Here is a 20,279-nt window from a genome sequence, read left to right as displayed (position 1 = left end):
CTGGACCGTTACCCTGGTTACCGACTCTACTCATTACCCTGTAAACATATTCTATGGTTTAATTTGTTACCCTGCTAACCGACTCACCTGATGTGTTACCCTGGTTAACATCTTCGGTTTGTTAACCTTTTTTCTCGTTTTTGTTTTGGTTTCATCTTTTGGATTTGTTATCCTCGTAAAGGTGTCCGTTTTTGACGTGTTGATTTGTTTCACTGGCTACGACTGTCTGGACTTTTTACCCTGCTGAACGATTGATTTAAATACTCTGTGGTTAGTAACACAAATAACCAAGTTTGTTGACGTTATGATTTTTTGCTATCAAGATAACCGTCTGTATCGAGTCACTTCCTGGATATGATGTCCACCAGCTGGGTATATAGAGGAAACAGGAAGTATGACTGTAAAGGATGGTGTCGTTATTGTCGTAAAGGTTGTTAACTGGTAAGATAACCTTGAGATATAGATAGATAGGGGATAGGGGTAGATGACTATTCAGACCTTCTGGTTTGCTTTGATATTGATCCTAGTATTTCATTTTTTTAAATACAAAACAAATATACAATAGGATTGGATATATCAGGCTTAGCATATGTAAGTATTCTCGTATCAACCGGTTTAGATGGACTTGGCATGTTAACAGAGATAGACAAAATTCATATTTTATGTACAGGTTTAATTAATCTTATTACTATACAATTTAATGACAATAGGGGACGAACAATTGAAATGGTTAACATATAAATTACGCAACACACACGTACATACGACACACCAACAAGCATATAGAACAATCATACAACCAAGTTCTTAATTTTTCATGACATTTGTTGTATCGCCGGACGAAAGAGTTTAAATGTGGAAGTTATCGTATCTTTTACTAAAATAGTGTATTATTCATTGGTGTGTTTTTGTTAAATAATTATCTAAATTGTCGGCATATATATACCTTTAACGTGTGTTGATTTTTCAGTTCATTTTATTGATATGTCTGTCACTCCTTATCACTGTTCTGTTCACAATTCTTTGTTGATATTCAATGGCGTTTGCTAACCTATTGCACACTTCCTTTCTGGTAGCGAAAAGCATGCTTCCACCATATGTACTTAGCACGTTTATAAGTCCATGACCGATTATAGACTAATTCATAGTGAAAGGTCTGGAACTCCTCCGCCTGCAAAAAATGGTCAATTTCATTCAAAGTGTAATCAAGACCAGAAAAGATTTTTCAATGGCGATAGTCTTAATTAAAAGTTAAGATAGTAACCTTTCACATGCCACCAATAAATCATACCTCAATAGTCTATTTATTTCACACGAATCTTCGAAACTCTGAAAAGTGATAGTTTTCTTTAGTCGGACACGATCAAGAACATTTTTTCAAACGAAAATGTCTATTCGCTACACAGAAAACGTGACGGTCTACAACTACAGTCGGTGTTAACACCTTAACTACGTCCGAATTACCTCAGAACCGACGATATATTTCCCGCCCAAAAAGTGTGTGTGAACTACCTGATGACGTACATTCCTACCCCTGTAACAGGGGCATGGAAACGCCAAAGTTCCAAATCAGCAGGGACCTTTTTACCAGAGATATTGTGTATCCAAGAGGTCACTAAAGATACTAAATGTTGAATGAAAGAACATTCATAAAACAGGTGTGGAATGACTTCAATACTATCACAAAACGTGCATGTGCATCCAGTAATTAACCGGTAGAATATCATGAACAATTTTAAACACAACATCCCTACAGTGGGTATATAAAAACTTGTTAGAAACATTAAGGAAAACTCACCCGAAGTCTACTGATGGAAAAATTCTGACGACACGTGGTGCCTTTGTTACAATGGAGAACAACTTCAAAACAAATCTTTAGTGGTTGACATCTCAAAATTACCATATGAAAAATCATGTTTATATATCGTAAACAGTTTAAAAATACATGTATAAAAAGGAGGAAACCAGTCACTATGAGGAAAATTGTTATTAAAAGTATAAAAATTACGAAACTCTATGGACGGCCAATACATTGTAAAATACCTCCACTTCAGACTGCTCGCAGACAAACCTTTGACAATGTTTTAAATATTGACAATAGCAAGTCCACCACTAGTAGGACACATCAGACACGCATTTAACGTCATTTAACGCTGTCCGGGTAGTTACGGTGTCCTGTTTCAAATTACGAGCCTTGTACAGCATTTAGAATGATAATTTCGAATGACTATACCTTATTTTGCACGCTTGAAACACGTTGACATAATGTCAAAAGCCGAACGTTCATTATCATGGTCTATCGGACAAGCAATACATTTCCTGTGGGTAAGGTGAATAACTTGCTCTTCTAGAAAGAAATCAAGACCAAAAACCTCAGAACGATCTTGTATAAGTTAAGTCGCGTTGCGGTAACACGGCTGTTTTGGGATGATCATTGCGACAAGGGGCGATGTTTTTATGACGGCATGTGGAGATAATGTATATATATATTTAGACATTAAATCACAGTTGTAGTTATAAAAGTTCTAATACATTTGAATTAAATAAAATAAAAGGCGGACTAGTAACGATTATCACTGTACTCAGTGCGGGGTCAGAGTTCAGGAGCTGAACTATTAGGGAGCTTTGTTCATTTCGTGACAGCGTTGGTAGTGCAAACCTATTTATTTAAATATACATTAATTCACACATTCCATCGAAGATCAGACAGCGGGTACATATGTAATATCAAAATTTGTACATTTGCAAATTAGATTTCCGTGTCTATCTGCGTTCAGAAAGCTATGTTTCATCATATTCAATAACATTCCTTAGCATACGTATAGTAACGTTCACTATACGTTTCAAAGGAAAACACGTTTTTTTAAAAAAAAAAAATTAATTCATTTCTGCATCTTACCAACTCGCAGAGAGTGAGGGAAAATTCCAATGCTGTATGTATTTTGTACTTCATGCGCATACACAACTCCGGACCAGATCTTTTGGTGAATGTTTTACTATTTATTTTAAGATAACAATCACAAATATGTAAATCAAGACTTCGCCCAGGCTTCCGGTTGAAAGTAGTTCTTTATAGGAATGGCACCAAAGGGAGTATGGTGGGCTAGATCAGACCTTAGAAAATAATTTAAACGTTACCATGCTCAAATTTTACATCATATTTACTTAGTAAATGAGCAATTTAAATATGTAAATGAGATATTAACTCCAATTTTCACTATTCCCTCATTCACTACATGTACGCTTAACGGTAGATGATTTAGACGCTTATTTTGATAGAGAGAATCAGATTAATTTTTTCGATAAGTTTTATTCAATTTGTGTCTTGTGAAATACACACGTTTGAAATGTGTTTTTGGTTATCGGGGATATTTAATGCAATGGACAGAAAAAGAGAGGATTACGGATTCGATATCCAACTTATCCCCTGACACAGGAATAGTTGTCTGAACTGGTGTATTCAACAAGGAATGTGAAAAGATACTTTTTTTTGCCATTATGGCCATGATGTCAAAAGTTTATTTAACTTAAGTTCAAAAGATTTTATTTACCTTAAGGTCAAAAGATTTTTTAACCTTAAAGTAAATAATTTATTTTGCCATTATGGCCACAATAAATCTCGCTCGTAATATTAAATGATTTGATAAAGTCTAAATATTGAATATAATTTTCTACACACTTTTCAATGTTGAAGTTAAATGTTTCCTTTTCCATTGATTATATAAAACTGCATCCGCCCCCATTTTTCTTTCGTAAAATTCAAATATGACGAACAGAGGAAACTGTACGCATGCCCAGTGCAGAGGACGATTCGTTTTTTTCCTACAAGGGGTGCGTCAATATTTTTTTTTTTTTTTTTTTTTACCTTAAGGTCAAAAGATTTGACCATAGTGTAAAAAGATTTTATATTATGTGTCTCACTCCTTAAGGTAAAAAAAGTGGACATAATGTCAAAAAGTCGTTTTTGCCATTACCTAACCGATCTTTTTTTTACTTTAAGGTCAAAAGTTTTTGCCATTTTGTAGGATTTAACCTTTTTTTTCCCTTAAGGTCAAAAGATTTTATTTGACCTTAAGTATTTTATGACAGAATGGCGTGCCATACTAAAATGAAAATAGCTATCAAAATGGCTGAATCAGTTTAGATTTGTCCTCCACATTTTTACTCTCAAATCTGTCAAAATGTAAGTTATTTGAGTAATACATAATACAAAAAAATATGAAATATTATGAAGCGAATCTTAGAAGGTTGATATTTGTTGACTTGCACACTGTATGTAGATGTGAAGATAGTAAAGTAGATGTACGGATGTCTTTATACTTATAAACTAACAGACACGATCTGTCAAACGTCAAATATCACAGTAGCGGTTTGAGTATGTCCCCTGAATCGTTGGCAAATTTCTGAATTACAAGATTAGTGCTGCTTTGTTTAATTAATCAATAAACCAGTTAAATAAAAAAGTAACAATTCAATTTGTTTATTTCATCAATCCAACATCAATATAAATGGTAAAATTCAAATAGTTAACAAATAATTTAAATAAATCGCCAGTATAACAACATAAAAAATTTAATGAATTTATGTCATTTTCAGTCAAATTAATGCTTTCTTCAGTTCCAAATACCAATACAATACAGTAAAACTATTCACAGTTAGGAATTGTATTCACAATATATTCAAAACAGGGCGATTCCTATCAGAACAGACTGAAACTTCGCGGACTGTCTGAGGTGTTAGATCCTCCTCCAAAATTCATGGAGAAACTTGATTCTTTTGTGTTGTTGTTTTGACTTGAGTTGTCTACACCTCCCCCGAATAGTGACATAAGGGTATCCCCACCCTTGTCTGTGCCAAAGTTGAAGGAGAAGCTTGTCTCTTGTTCCTGACCCTCTAGATTCGGAGAAGTCTGGTCACCACCCCCAAACAGTGACATGAGGCTTTCGCCGCCACGAGATGAGTGTTTTTCTGGAAGCAAGGAGTTCATAATATATGTTATTCTTTATCATAAAAATGATTATAATTTAGAAAAATAAAAAATAATGGATTAAACTATCCAAAAAGCATTATAAATGTACTGGCATGCATAAATAGCCTTGGTAGTTAAATTTAATTCAACCTTTAACTCCAGTGGGACCTTAAAATGTTAGATATACAGACCCATTGTACATAACATATGACCTTTCCATGCTTGTGTTGTGAGTGTTTGTGAAGGAACATATTTCATTTATTGCATTGATATCTTGTGTTGGTCTTATGTTTTCGTAATGCTTTGTGTTTCAAGGTATTGTAACCGTTTTATCTGTTGTTTTGGTGTAATATTTGTTTTGGTGTAATATTTGTTATGGTGTTGTTCATTATTTCGGTATAGGGTATTGTTTTGTTGTGATTGATGTTGAATTTAAACTTGTGATATGCTCATGTTGTGGGTTGCTGTGATGGTATTGTGTTGATGTATATTGTAACTTTGGCAGAATGGGTGTTAACGGTTAACATTACCTGTAGAATCTGTTCCCCCAATGCCAAACAGATTATTTGACTTGTCACTCCCAAACAAAGTCATAGGCTGTCCAGTCTCAAAACCACCAGTATTTCCCTCTACAAAGAAGTTTGAAGCCTGAAAAAGAAAATGTCTAAATCCTTCAGCTTTTTACATTCATTCTTAATTTAAGCTGACAGTTAAACCTATATGTGATTTTCTTAAGATTGGGCATTTTGCCATTGTACTCCATTTCAGAAAGTTACAGCTATTTTACATCAGTGTTTGCTGTGTTACCTTGCTTTCAAAAGACCACTATACCGAGGCAGATTTCAGTCCTTGCCACACTGACATTTTAGCATCATTCCAAAGAGCACTGGAACGGCAGGACTTTATAGGCTCACCAAGAGGCAGATTAAAGGCCTTCCCCTCATGTTGCCATAGCTGTGCGTTATCGACAGTTAAGCGAACCAAGTGTTCATTAGTCTACAACCATCTATTAGCTTTAAAGTTGCAAGTTAAATCTAAGTTCAATGAGTTATGTAATTCTGTTGCTAAGTTGACAACATGCCAAAACCGTAACTATCCAAACCTTTGCCAGTACAACTGTATATCAGCTGAAGTTAAATCTTAAGTTCAGTGAATTGTATGATTACTTGCTGTGATGACAACTTGGAAAAACTGTTGACTAGATGCTTTAGAGGAACTGGATGAGTAAATATATAAAACTGGAGAGCACAGGTCATCTTATTGTAGGCTTAGGCTAACAAGTGGTAGGAGATGGAAGGTCACCAGTTAGAGTCTCAGAGTGGGTAGTGTATTTTTAATTACTCCATTGAATCTGTTGACCACTCAAAGAGGGGCCGCGGTGGCCAAGTGGTTAAGGTGTCCCGACACTTTATCACTAGCCCTCCACCACTGGGTTGCGAGTTCGAAACCTACATGGGGCAGTTGCCAGGTACTGACCGTAGGCCGGTGGTTTTTCTCCGGGTACTCCGGCTTTCCTCCACCTCCAAAACCTGGCACGTCCTTAAATGACCATGGCTGTTAATAGGACGTTAAACAAAAAACAAACAAAAAAACAAACTCAAAGTATAATATATAGGAGATTGAGAGGCTTCCTTAGACCCAAAGAACCCGAGTTGCAGTTGTCTTTGGTAGCGAAGACTTTGTGAAGAAAGGAGTAGTGTAAACGAAGAGAGACCAGTTACCTTACTAACTCAGGATAGCAGGAACTTCCCTTTAGCTTAGTGGTGGGACTTCCTCTCAGAGAGCAAAAGGTCGCTAGTCCAAGCACCAACACAGGAAGAGTTTATTTTCTATTATTTATTCCTATTATAGATATTGGTAGCTGGGTACCAGTTGTTCAGTTTGTTGACCCCTCTATCTAAAACCATAACATTTTCCCTCTCCATCTACAATGGTGCCCATGAAGAACACTTTTTTGTCTAGAGGAATACAAGAACCTATCTGGTATGTTTATTTTACAGATAAAGAGTCTAAAGTCTTGTCAAAAAGAAAATGTTTAGTGACAAAAAAAACTCAGTAGATGTATAGAATACCCAAGATAGGAGCAATTTCCATCTGGCCTCATACAATCTTTCCTCTCCTAGCTGTTATATATATACACATGTACTTGTTCAAATTTCAACTCCTAGTGAAAAACTTATTAACCAGAGTCAGTCGTTTACTAGTTCAAAATTTGTGGTAAATTTGTGGTATTGCAGCAGGAGTGAGATATTATTTTTAAGAGATTACATCTGTAATTTTTATTCTTAAACATTGAAGAAATTCCATGTTTCAGGTTCCATTACAAAAATTCTAATTGAGAAAAAATCATTAAAAACTATTTTATATTATCAAATATTTATTTGATTTTTCTTACCTCTCCTATGAAAGGGTTGAGGAAACTGCCAATGCTGTCCTGTGTATCATTCTGTTAACATAATGGAGAAATTAAATATCATCAATAAGCTGTAATCTGTTAAGATTGAAAACACCATCAGACAGACTTAAATTCATTTCTGTTCAGAATGAATAGGTTTTCAGAGTATCATGTTTTAGATTGAGATGTATGGTAGATTAGCGTGGTAGGTTTTGATTGTAAATAGTGTACATAATTTATAGTGATATAAGGTCACATTCTAGCTTCACATTATAGGGATTTCCCTTTATTTTGATTGGTAGAGTGGCGGACTAGCAGGCCGAGGGTTGCAGATTTGATCGACGGTGGAGGCACACTACTCATTTTCCCGTTACTGTAGTCTGTAGTATACACACAAAATGCAGATTCAAGGATTGTAAAAGATTGAGAAAAAAAGAAAAGTCTGGTATATCTAGTTCCACCATGGTCTCTGTTTAGTAAGCTATTAAATACAGGCAAGTTAATAAATTTCATTCCCTTAATGCCAAAATGTCTGTCTGTGGATTTTTAACTTCAATAATTTTCTTTGAGCTAATATCAGGCAGAGGCTCATTCACTTTCCCCATGTTCCACCTGCCACATATAAGTTTGAGTGATACATATTAAAATCATTTCAACATTTATGAAATTCTGTGTCAAAATCTCTCTGGTTATGAAATCTTAATTACAATATGATATGTACCTGTTTTTCTGAGAACATTGAGCGTGAAGAGTAAGACATAGGTCCAGGAGACTTGGAAAGAAGCTTGAGTTTTTGCTGATGTTTCTCAAAATCAAAGGGACTAATGTCCATTCCATCATTACCTACAAAAGGATCATGTACAAGATTAATTCACAAGTGTCAACATCCAGGAAAGGAGCTATGATATGGTGCTACATCTGGAATGGATAATTTACAATCCGAACGGGATGTTTCTTGTATCTCTGTCCATATGGTGTTGTAATAAACACCAAATTTCAATTACACTGGATAATGTACGGTTTATATTATATTCCCCCCAGGCAAAACGATTATTCCTTAAATACAACTTGATAACTATTAAATTCAATTTATAACATAACAGGAGCCAGGAAATTCAAATTCATTAATTGAAAAAAAATTATAACAAAACCTTTGAGACATTGGCAATAGAGACTAAATAGGTAAACATGGGGGGGGGGGGGGGGGGGGGGGGGATTTATGCTAGATATGTGATATCCATATCCCATTAGGCTGCGAAAATTTGCGCCACGTATTGTTTTGTGATGTGTGCGGTATTAATGAAAAAGGTGAAAAAGAAATATTTATGGAAATACCCCCCACCCTTACAATTTATCTATTAAAATCATGAAAATAGACCCCTGCAGAATAAACTTAGTTTACTATATACTTTCCATGTATCTTTTCTTAATTTTCATATTTTCACTTATTTTGATGTATACATTCATAACTGCTGATTTTCTTTTCTTTACTATACACATACAGACACGAACAAGCTTAGTAGACTTGTTCATATTGAAAATTTAGAAAAAACAAAAACAAAAAAACCCAAACCTTTCTTGAATGAAGGTGGTGTTTGCGGACAATGTTGTCCCATGTTTGTTTCTGGTGGCTGAGAAGAATAGACAACAGCATCATCTGTAAGTAATGTAATACATGTATTAGTTACCCAATAAAGACAAAAATGTGATGAGTTGTTCTATTAAAATGAAAAAAGATGCAAGATTCTGGAGGCTGCATGGAGGAACAAACATTTTATCTCATAGTAGAGGCATAATCTACCTGGAAATTGAGTAGAAAAAAAGAATGCTCTATTTTAGACAATGAACACTCTTAACTTGAAGGAGTAGATAAAGGCAAATTTTAATTTGGAATACAATGGTAAAAGGTGTTGTATATTTTAGCAGGAGAAAGGGATAATTTGTGTATAATGTACCAGATGGAATCATAGTTAATAACACAGAAGGTAAAGTATGGTATGGTATACCAGGAGGTACAGCAGATAGATAAAATTTCAATAATTCATGTCTTTTGTCAAAATTGTGAGTCCAACTACTAATTGTAAAGTGGGAGAGTTGGAAAATAATGCTTTACCTGAGGAAGTGGATGTTGAGACATTTTCACCCTTTTGTGTCAAAATCATTTGGCTCTGAGGAGGTGCTCTCTGTGTTAATGATGTTTGACTTAAGTGTTCAGCTGGTGCTTGATAATTGGTTGCAGTTCTTGGTGTCAACATTTTATCCGAGTTTGGAGTCTGTGGGGATGACATTTGGTTGATATTGGAAGCTTTTGGGGCAGACATTGGATTCAAATTAGGAGTCCTAGGTGCTGACATTTGGTTGATGCTTGAAGCTCTTGGTGCAGATATTTGATTTAGATTCGAAGTCCTAGGAGCTGACATTTGGTTGATGCTTGAAGCTTTTGGTGCAGATATTTGATTTAGATTCGGAGTCCTAGGTGCTGACATTTGGTTGATGCTTGAAGCTCTTGGTGCAGATATTTGATTTAGATTTGGAGGCCTAGGAGCTGACATTTGGCTGGTGCTTGAAGTATTGGTGGAAATTTGATTGAAATTTGGAGTCCTTGGAGCTGGCATATGTTTGATGCTTGGAGCACTAAGTGAAGATATTTGATTCAAATTTGGAATCTTTGCTGCAGACACTTCGTTGATGCTGGGAGCTCTTGGTGAAGACATTGGTTTTAAACTTGGAATCTTGGGCGCTGACATTTGACTAGTGCTAAGAGCTGCTGGGGCAGTTACAGTATTGAAATTTTGGGTTTTGGGTGCTGACATCTGGTGGATGCTCGGAGCTTTTGGTGCCACATTTCGACTGTAGTTTGAAGTCTTCAATTCTGGCTTTTGCTTTGGAGTTGATATTTGGTTAAGGCCTGAAGTAATTGATGGAACCATCTGTCAAAACAATAAAGAAAGATTAAATAAAAATAGATTACAGCTGATAATGACCAGTATATTCTCTGTACAAAGCAGTACAATTTATATATAAACAGTTTTATACATACTTTTATGATGGGGATCACATTGTGAGAAAAAAAAATATCATTCCACAAGCAGCTTGTAACCAAAAATTCTAAAAAAAAAAAAAAAATAAAAAAAAAATTTCATGGTTTTCATTTAAAACAATATGTACTTACCTGTGATAATTGCTGTTTGACTTGTTGATGTTGCATTTGTTGAAAATGCTGCTGCTTTTGTAACTGGGCTAGTTGTTGTTGAGGTTGTATCTGCTGTAGCTGTTGTTGAACTTGCTGTTGTTCATGTTGGGGCTGTTTTTGTACCTGAAACATTTGTTGTTGTACCTGCTGTTGAGGTTGGTTTTGTATCTGAAAGGGTTGCTGCTGCCTCTGTTGTTCCTGACGGGGTTGTTGTTGTACCTGCTGTTGAGGTTGGTTTTGTATCTGAAAGGGTTGTTGTACCTGCTGTTGTTCCTGACAGGGTTGTTGTTGTACCTGCTGTTGTTCCTGATGGGGTCGCTGTTGCACTTGTTCCTGATGGGGTCGCTGTTGCACTTGTTGGGATAGTTGTTGACCCTGTAGCTGAAGTACATATATGTATATATACATGCATATAGATGTTAACATTATTTATAAACAAGTCATTATATCAGTCATAAAGAGAGTCAAAATAAGTTACCTTAAATTGGCAGACTTTATCTAAATTCAAATCTTTTCTGCTCTCTTAAATTTTAATTGAACCCTCAATCATAGATTCATAAAAACAATCATAGATTCATAAAAAACAACTAATGTGAAGATATGAATTACATTCTCTATTAGGTATCATTTCACCTTGTAATAAAATCTGTCCATTCCATTGGACAGTTGACATCAAGTGGTGACAGTCCATATTTTCATAGCTCACAGTGGTATGTTAGAGATGTTAATATGGCCGATTATACATGTGATTAATATGACTTTGAACATCCAAAAAAGAGCATTGTTGCAATCATACTTTTCTTTTTGTTTGCAAAGAATTATGTGAGTGAAACATCTGGAATTTCAAGGCTGAAAATAAACTACAATTTGTGATTTTTTTTTTGTTTCATGAAAAATGTCTATAGTAAACTGTTTGGTTAGTTACTGTCAGGCTATGGAGATATATAGAGTTACCTGGTACATGTATATATAGGGGCCTTTGCTTCTCCTCGCTCCCTGTATATCTGACTGCCTCTCTTTATTTTCTTTATTTCCATGGACTGAAAATAACTTCCCAAATAACTAATAATCGGTAAAAACTCTTTAAAAAGAAAATTTGAATATTTAAAAAAAAACTTTTTTAAATACCACAATGGTGTAAGTATAAAGCTTTACCGGTTGTGGTTGCCGTTGTATTAGATGATCTAATCTTTGATGAGCCTGATTTGGAAGTGTCTGGGACTTTGAGGATGACAGATGTTGTGGAAGGACAACTAAAGGGTGACATATTGTAGGCTGTAGAGATGGCTTCATATTTGTCTGCATATCTTGCCCATTGCTTACGTCATCTTGTTTCTCACTAAACATGCTGGAAAAAGTAATGAATTAACCATATATTTACAAATGCATATAAATATGATAGTTTATTACAGTGTTAGTTCTGAGATATGCATCTTAATTTGAACAAGGCATCGCAAACGATACAAATCCCCTCACGTCCATTCAAAAATGAAGTCGCAACAACGCTGACAAAGATTTTCTATAAATAGTAACGGTGACCTTAACCTTGACCTTGGCACCCTGAAACACGAACCCGTTCGGGTATTCCCATGCTGGACCCATATATGAAGTTTGGTCAGGATCCATTCAGAAATGAAGTTGCAAGAGTGCTGACAAAGATTTCCTATAAATAGTAACGGTGACCTTGACCTTGACCTTGGCACCCTGAAACACAAACTCATTCGAAGTATTCCCATGCTGGACCCATATATGAAGTTTGGTCAGAATCCGTTCAAAAATGAAGTCGCAAGAGCGCTGACAAAAATTTTCTATAAATAGTAACGCTGACCTTGACCTTGGCACCCTGAAACACAAACTCGTTCGAGGTATTTCCATGCTGGACCCATATATGAAGTTTGGTCAGAATCCGTTCAAAAATGAAGTCGCAAGAGCGCTGACAAAAAGTGAACATACGTACGTACATACTTACGTACGAACAGAACGCTATATCCCCTCCCCGACTTTCGTTGCGAGGGGATAATTAGACATTACCTTGAGATTGGTCTTGGATCAATTAGGTAGAAAGATGAAAAATATTTTCAAATGAAAAAAAAAAACCAACCCTATTTTAAAATGCTTGTCATATCTGGGACAATAATCATTTTTAGTGTGTATGCTTATAGAAGATCTGTTAGAACAGATTATAAACATTACAAAATATCTTTAATTGTTGTAAAATGAATAAGGTTTGTTTTAACTGAATATATTTTAGGACTAGAACAGCTAGTGATCAATTTTAGTTACAGGTCAAATCAGATTTCTTACAGTATTATCAACTAAACATCATAATGAAAGCAATTTCATACAACATCTATGCAATACTTTCACAACTGAACCAAGAAGGTTATACCTTATTAACACTGAGCTTCCATCTTCTTCACTTTCCTCAACATCCATGGAAGGCTGTTCCTGCTCTGGGCTCAAGTGTGGTCGAGTATGGTCTGAACATGGCTCAACATGATCAGGACTCACACAAGGCTCAATTGATACTGGACTTAAACTGGGCTCAGCATGCTCTGGGCTCCCATGGGATTGAACAGATTCTGTAGCAGCAAGTGGCTTGACATGTTCTTGGCTCACATTAGGCTGAATATGATCCTCAGGAGATGAATTTGGCATGCAAATCTCGGAAGTACTAAAGTTCTCTTTGGCACTCTCTACAGTCAGCCTTTGTTGTTCTCTTTCTTTCTTTGCTTCTGTTTCCTTAAGATATTTTAAGGTTCTATTAGGTACAATCCTCTTGTGTTTTCATAAGCAGTTTGCATATTAGGTTGAATACAGTATACCAATTCTAAATGTAGATACAGTATCTATCCTCAAATAAGCCCATACATTTGGGGAGGACTTATTTGTGAACCATTTTTAAGCTTTCTATTTCAAAATTGCAGATTCATCAAAAATGAAGAAGGGGTTTATTTGTGGGCAGTGGATTACTTATGGATAAATACCATATACAGATTTGATATTAGAAATTATAATTGTTGCTTCAGGTTTACTAACTACCATATTTATCCATAAATAAGCCCATGTCCTCAAATACGCTCTTTCTTAAATTTTACATAATCGTCCTTAGCAACCAAGATTTTGAACTAGGGTAGGGAACTTATTAGAGAACAAATATGGCATTCAAAAGAGATCCTCACTATTTTGTGAATATAAAGTCTCCAAAAGGGTGAGCTAGATTGAGGTACATGTAGTTGTCTTAAATGTATGTAAATGTGCAGCGAACAGGTCACCTTACCAGCTCAAGCTAGCAGGAATTTCCCTTTAGCCTAGTGGTAGGATGTCCACTTAGGAAGTGAAAGATTGCTAGTTTGAGGCTCAGCATGAGCAGGTTATTTTCCAGTACTCGCTCCTATCACAGATTTGATGCCACTGACCACTCCAAGTGAAAGCTATAGGAGATTGAGACGCTTCTGCTAGGGTTGTGATTTTCTCCGAGGGCAAAGATGTTGTGAAGGAGAGTAGTGTGAAAGTGGAGAGTACAGGTCACCTTGCTAGCTCAGACTAGAAAGAAATTTCTTTTTTAGTCTAGTGTTAGGATCTCCAGTCTGAGAGCGAAAGGTTGCTAGGTCAAGGCCCAGCGCAGGCAAGGTATTTTTCATATACTCCTTCCAATTACACTTCAGTAATTTTACTTATTGTCTTAAATAATGAAAAGAAAATTATTCTATTTAATGATTTTTTCAACTTATGTGATTTATCAATTCAATTAGAAATACTGTAATAGGAAGGAGTAATGAAAAATACCCTGCCCGCGCTGGGGCTCGAACTAGCGACCTCTCGCTCTCCAGGCAAACATTCTACCACTAGCCAAGGGGCCGCGGTGGCCGAGTGGTTAAGGTGTACCGACACTTTAACACTAGCCCTCCACCACTGGGTTGCGAGTTCGAAACCTACGTGTGGCAGTTGTCAGGTACTGACCGTAGGCCGGTGGTTTTTCTCCGGGTACTCCGGCTTTCCTCCACCTCCAAAACCTGGCACGTCCTTAAATGACCCTGGCTGTTAATAGGACGTTAAACAAAAACAAACCAAACCAAACTACCACTAGCCATAGACTAAAGGGAAATTCCCGCTAGTCTAAGCTAGTAAGGCGACCTTATACTCTCCACTTTTACACTCCGATGATCGACCCAATCCAGTCCCGCTACAATCCTATTGATGATGTATACTAATATTATTACCTGTTGGATCTGTCCCTGTATCTGCCTTCTAGCCTCCACTGTCTGTCTGATTTTACATGACATTGATTCAGTTGACAACTTCACTGCTGCTCTGAAAGAAGTTAAGGACTGTGGAAAGCAAGCTCAGGATGTGCTATTACAGAAAAAATGGTAGAAATAGAGCTAAAGAAAAGTATATCCTCATAAATCAAACAATTACTGGTAGTGAATAATACCATTCATGGTTTAACTGTAGTCAACATTCAACATGTCTACATGTGCCTTGTGTTTAAAACAAGACGCTCAATGGGCTTGTATTGCTAATCTATTCTACAGCTTATAAAGAAATCAACCTTGACTTTAACAAACATATCATAAACCTGGTTTTGATATCTAGGAACAGTTATGTTAAGATTTTATAAGACCCATTTGACCTTAAAGTCAAACAAGGCAATTAATTTGAAGAAAAGTGATTCTGGTAGGTCTTTATCTCAGCATGTTTTTAATAAAATATAACATTCCTGAGCCTTTCGGATGTTCAGAATTAGTTGTTTCAATATGTTTGACCCCAATTATCTTAAAAGTAGGTCAAGGTAGTTAATTTGAATAAACTTGGTAGCCCTTTATCCCAGCATGCATCAGGCCCAATTTCATGACCCTGTATGTCTTAGTTATTGAGCAGTTGTTTAAAAGGAAAAGTTAATGTCAGGCGACGGATGACATAGATACTGTTTCAAGTTACCCACCAAATATAAAATTATATACTAAGACCTGACAAACCTTGTTGGTCTAAGGTAGAAATGTAGGTTAGAGTGACCTACTTTTGATACATGACAATCACATCACCTAGGTCAACCCATGCCCATTGATGTAGATCAAAATATAGGTCAAAGTGACCTACATTTGGTTCATGGTACACTGCCTCACCTAGGTGAACCTAATAAACAAAGTAGTACCCGATAAATCAAAATCAACTCAGTAAAGAGAAAAATATGATTTCATCCACAAACATAGACATATCTGTATAATTATTTGAAGATACTGCTTTATGATCCAACAACGGTTTATTGATCCAACAAAAGTTGGCCCGTGATTCTGAGTATCAACCTGCTCAGCTCATATTGTGATTCCAATATCTCCCAGGGTTCCATACGTTAAAGGAGTGGACCCTAATGTACTCTGGGAGAGATTGATTGTGATTCATATACTTCCAAATTCTTTCAATATACTCATGGCTCATGCCAAAACAGTGTTTTTCATTCATAAAGGATACAAATTAACAATGAACTTGTTCAGGTCTTTGAGTTCATCATCCGTTGATTCTGTAAACAAATGTGCACAAATCACTAATTATATTTCCTTTTTCATTACTTCTGAAATATTAAAGAGCATATCATTTGCTATATTTTAAAATCATAGATGTAATATTTTATACACATTTTTATGCTTTGAAAAAAATTGTAATAATACACCACATTAAAAAATTATAGGAATGGAAAAACAGCCAACTATGTCTATGATAGATATGATTTCCTTGAACACAAATTACTGAATCTAGCAGAATTAGTTTTTTTTTTAGTTATTTTAAATCCTTACTGTTGATTTCATTAATCTGAATATGCAAATGTTTTATTTGGGACTCCATTTCTTGGAGCTGTTTTTCCAAGGAAGAAACACAATTTTGCTTCTCTTCCAAAGACAATGCCAGTGGAAATATCTTGTATTTGCCCTGGTAGTCTTCCCAAATAGCCTTGTAGTGCTGCAGAATTTCTGTGCGTCCATTCCTTCAGGATTGAGAATAAGAATTTTTAATATAAAATTGAAGTATGAAACTTTCCCTGTAAGTATTAAATGTCAATTTACATATATATTATATATATATATCTTACTCATTGACTCATTCAATATCTAGTTTTAACCTACCAGGAAAGAAGTTAGAATACATTTAATTAAACTTGGTCAATATTGGTATGTGTCCTTAAAAAAAATTATTTTAAGAACCCAAATTATCTGAACTCAACAAAATCTACTGCAATGATAAATTCACTGAAAACATCAAATTCACTGAACTACATATATTTAAGGTGATAGTTCAACAAAACAGCTGTTATCACTCAATGCTAGGTACTTCAGAACAGAAAATATGGTGAAAATTGATACCAAAGAGTTTTTGCTCAGAATACACTTTTTTTCTTTTGGATTTTGATTTCAATCTCACATTGAGTTGCTCATCTTATTTCATACAAAGTTGTGTTCAGAAAGGTTACCATTTTTATCCTCAAATCAGCCCTCTCCCCTATTTATAAAGCTTAGAATTAAAATTTTAGCTTGCTTTAAAACTGATTGTTTCTGGACAGAGGCTTATTTGCAGACAAATATGGTATGCTGTGTTTGTTTATACCTCTCCTGTTGAGCTGAATCATTCAGAGCTGTAAGTTGGCTGTCTAGAGCTACATTATGTTCTTTCAACACAACCAGGGTTTTCTTCAAACTAGAAACAATGGCTATGATCATTTTACAATGTATTAATAACAAGAGGCCCATGGGCCTTAACGGGCACCTGAGATTTGAAATATTTCAGTTAATCTAATTGGCCCTTTTTGGCCCCACCCACCAGTCCAAGGGGTCAGTCAGGGCCAACATGTGCATATCATTAAGCTGTCATCCCATGCTGATAATGTTAAGAAAGCTAGAATGAATTCCAATAGAAATCAAACAAATGATAGTCAAAAATGTGATTTCCCTATATAAACTATAGTAAAGTTTATCCCCTCACCAAGGGGCAAGCATGAGACCCTAGGGTCATGAAATTCAAAATTTTGGTAAAGCACCATAAGACCCTTCCATCTATGAAGAGTGTTTGATTCAACCATATCTGAGAGTAGAGAAGAAGATTTTTGAAGTTTTAGTCAATTTGACCCTATTTTCGCCCCACCCCTCAGGCCCCTAGGGGGTGGGGACCATATGATTCACAATTTTGGTTCACCTTTAACCATAAAAGCTTTCTGCCAAATTTCATTGAATTTGGTTAGGCGGTTTTGGAGAAGAAGTTGAAAATGTAAATTGTTTACAGACGCACGATGATGGACAAAAGGTGATTAGAATAGGTCACTTGAGACTTCGTCTCAGGTGATCTAAAAACATACCTCTAAATTATCCAGAAAATTAATTAATCATGACATCAGAAAATAAAAACATGTTCATTTCACCTGCAATCTAATTAAAATTGTGATTTTCACTCCTCTACAATACTCAACAATACACTTCAATACTTGTATTGCAGTGTATGGTAGAGTATCGTAGAGGAGTGGAAATTACAAGTCTAATTTTAATTAGATTGTTTCACCTGAAATTGAATATAAGGACAATCATCTTCAAACAAAATGAGCATTTATCTATCATTATTATATCTCATTATATGATAATCAGGCTCTACTCTGGGAATACTGACAAGACATGTGTCTCAGGAATTAATAAATAAATCAAATTCCTAAGGGCAAGGCCTCGATTTAGAAAAATGTTTAGATAAATTCTGAACCTGAATGGTGTAATCCAACTAAAATACCATTTAGAAATCACAACTACATATCATGATGACCAAAGCATACTAGTTAAGTTTCAAAGAGATTGGTTGAAAATGTAGGATATCTTCAATAACTTCATACAAACAAAAATGATGAAAAAGATGAACAAAAAAAAGAAATCAAATATATCAAAATTTCCACCTGGAATCAAGGAAAACGTTATTCTAGTTTTATAAATAAAATGAGAGAAAAAACACAAAGATTGAATCTAATATGCAATATTAAAGTTCATGCATTTATTGTATTTCATCTACTATAATTTTCTGGATGCTACTAGAGCCCTCTAATTATGATAAAGAAGCAACCTGTAAGCAGTATTAGAATACACTGCTTGGAGTCCTGGCTTCATGAGTTTCCAATCATCTTTTTTATCTTATGTATCTATTTTTTTTTTTTTTCTCAGTTTCGTTACCTCTCACAGTTGTCACGGTTATATGTGTATTGTCGTTGACCCTGTTTGGTATCATCCTCCACCTGTGATATCTTTTCTTGTAGATCTGTGATCATGGACTTTCCTTCCATAAATTCTTTCTCTAGTGCTGTAAAAAATCATCTATAACTGCACATTGCTTGTCAAGTGTCCTGATAAGTGACCAAGCAAAACGGAAATTCTATTGAATTAAATCAGTAACAACCAATAAAATGGATCAATACTTGAAATCAGCAATCAACCTGCTTAGAACTTGTGAATCAAGCAAGTCGAATAGTAAAACCATGACACTGTAATTAAGTTTTTGAAACTTGCAGCTTTTTATCTATTTACATATCTCAATATATGTTATATTATGATCTACTTTAGAAATATAGAAACCAGCCTGTATAGCTGTTTAAACCTTTAATCTTACCTTCTATATGCTGACTTTCTTTTTGTATTAGTCGAACACAATTTTGATTTTCAAATTCTGGTGAAATAAAAGACATGAACATATCAACAGACATGGAAGTAAAGTACAACAACCACAAAGGAACGATATGTGTAACAAACATAAGTGAATTTTATAACTGAAGTAATATATCGAATTATAATTTGGATTCAATGCATGCTAAGACATAGCTGCGAAAACGTAGCTCTGGACGACGGACGGACAATTTCTGACAGGTCAGATGGTCGTCGTCAGACATGGCTCTATGGGCCGTCATACATTTGGCTCATTAGACTTGGTTTCCCTTTATCATTCTGTGATCACATCATTCCATATATAGACACCTTAGATTTCCTTCTAGAGTGACATGGGGGACTAGTGATTGATGCAATGTACAGTCTGTAGTCTACAGTACAGTTCAAGTCAATACCTACCCTATCTTGGTTTGAGCAACCATTCTTGGTTGGCAAAGTTTCCTGAATAGTGATTGTGAGTCAAGTAAAACCTTTAATTTTTCAATTCCTTAACAATATTGGTCTTGAAAACTTTCAAACAGCTAGATACTCTACGCAAAATTACTAGATGTGCTACAATAGAGTGAAAAACTTACCAATTTTTTTAATAAGCTTGTCTAAATCATCACCATCCGAATGCTGTAGAAAGTGATCCATTGTGCCGGGTTTCCTATCTTGCGTTAGGACTGTCTGAGGTCATTTACCGATTTTGTGCTTCACTTGAAACAACGTGCAACCAGTGTCAAATGTATATAATCAGAGACATTTTCTCGTGTGATACCTTCTACCCATACATACAAAAATAGTATTTTGGTAACCGTTCGTCTGCTTTCTGATCTTTGTTATAGAAATGTTTGAGTATTCCAATAGCGTCTCTGTGACAGAGATGGAAGTCCTTGGCGCGCTGGTCAGCGCTTTTGAGAGATGGGCACGCAACGCGCTTTTTTAACACAAACAACAGTAAGGCTAAGCAGTAGTACAGTAGGCTGAAGCTAGATTTAGTACTAACTTTTCGTAGCTCATTTGCAAATATAATTTTATAATAATTTCAATATCTTA

General features: G+C 35.4%; 1 protein-coding gene across 1 annotated transcript; it reads right to left on the bottom strand.

Moving 5' to 3' along the window:
- Window positions 1–4,464: 4,464 nt before the first annotated feature.
- LOC117344551 (putative uncharacterized protein DDB_G0279653) lies at window positions 4,465–20,048 on the bottom strand. Its single transcript, XM_033907328.1, has 16 exons — window positions 19,817–20,048; window positions 19,189–19,245; window positions 18,756–18,882; window positions 17,161–17,250; window positions 16,356–16,543; window positions 16,033–16,081; window positions 14,781–14,871; window positions 12,947–13,299; window positions 11,713–11,905; window positions 10,537–10,932; window positions 9,478–10,294; window positions 8,938–9,021; window positions 8,086–8,207; window positions 7,365–7,415; window positions 5,500–5,617; window positions 4,465–4,968 (listed from the first exon to the last, which is right to left on the bottom strand). Exons 1-16 carry the CDS (start codon window positions 19,875–19,877, stop codon window positions 4,700–4,702), a joined length of 3,066 nt encoding a protein of 1,021 aa, XP_033763219.1. The 5' UTR covers window positions 19,878–20,048; the 3' UTR covers window positions 4,465–4,699.
- Between the last annotated feature and the right edge of the window lie 231 nt (window positions 20,049–20,279).

The sequence above is a fragment of the Pecten maximus genome, chromosome 16 (assembly GCF_902652985.1).
Source record: "Pecten maximus chromosome 16, xPecMax1.1, whole genome shotgun sequence".
NCBI classification, from domain to species: domain Eukaryota; kingdom Metazoa; phylum Mollusca; class Bivalvia; order Pectinida; family Pectinidae; genus Pecten; species Pecten maximus.
The sequence above is the reverse complement of the archived record's forward strand: the minus strand, read 5'-3'. Positions and strand labels throughout refer to the sequence as shown.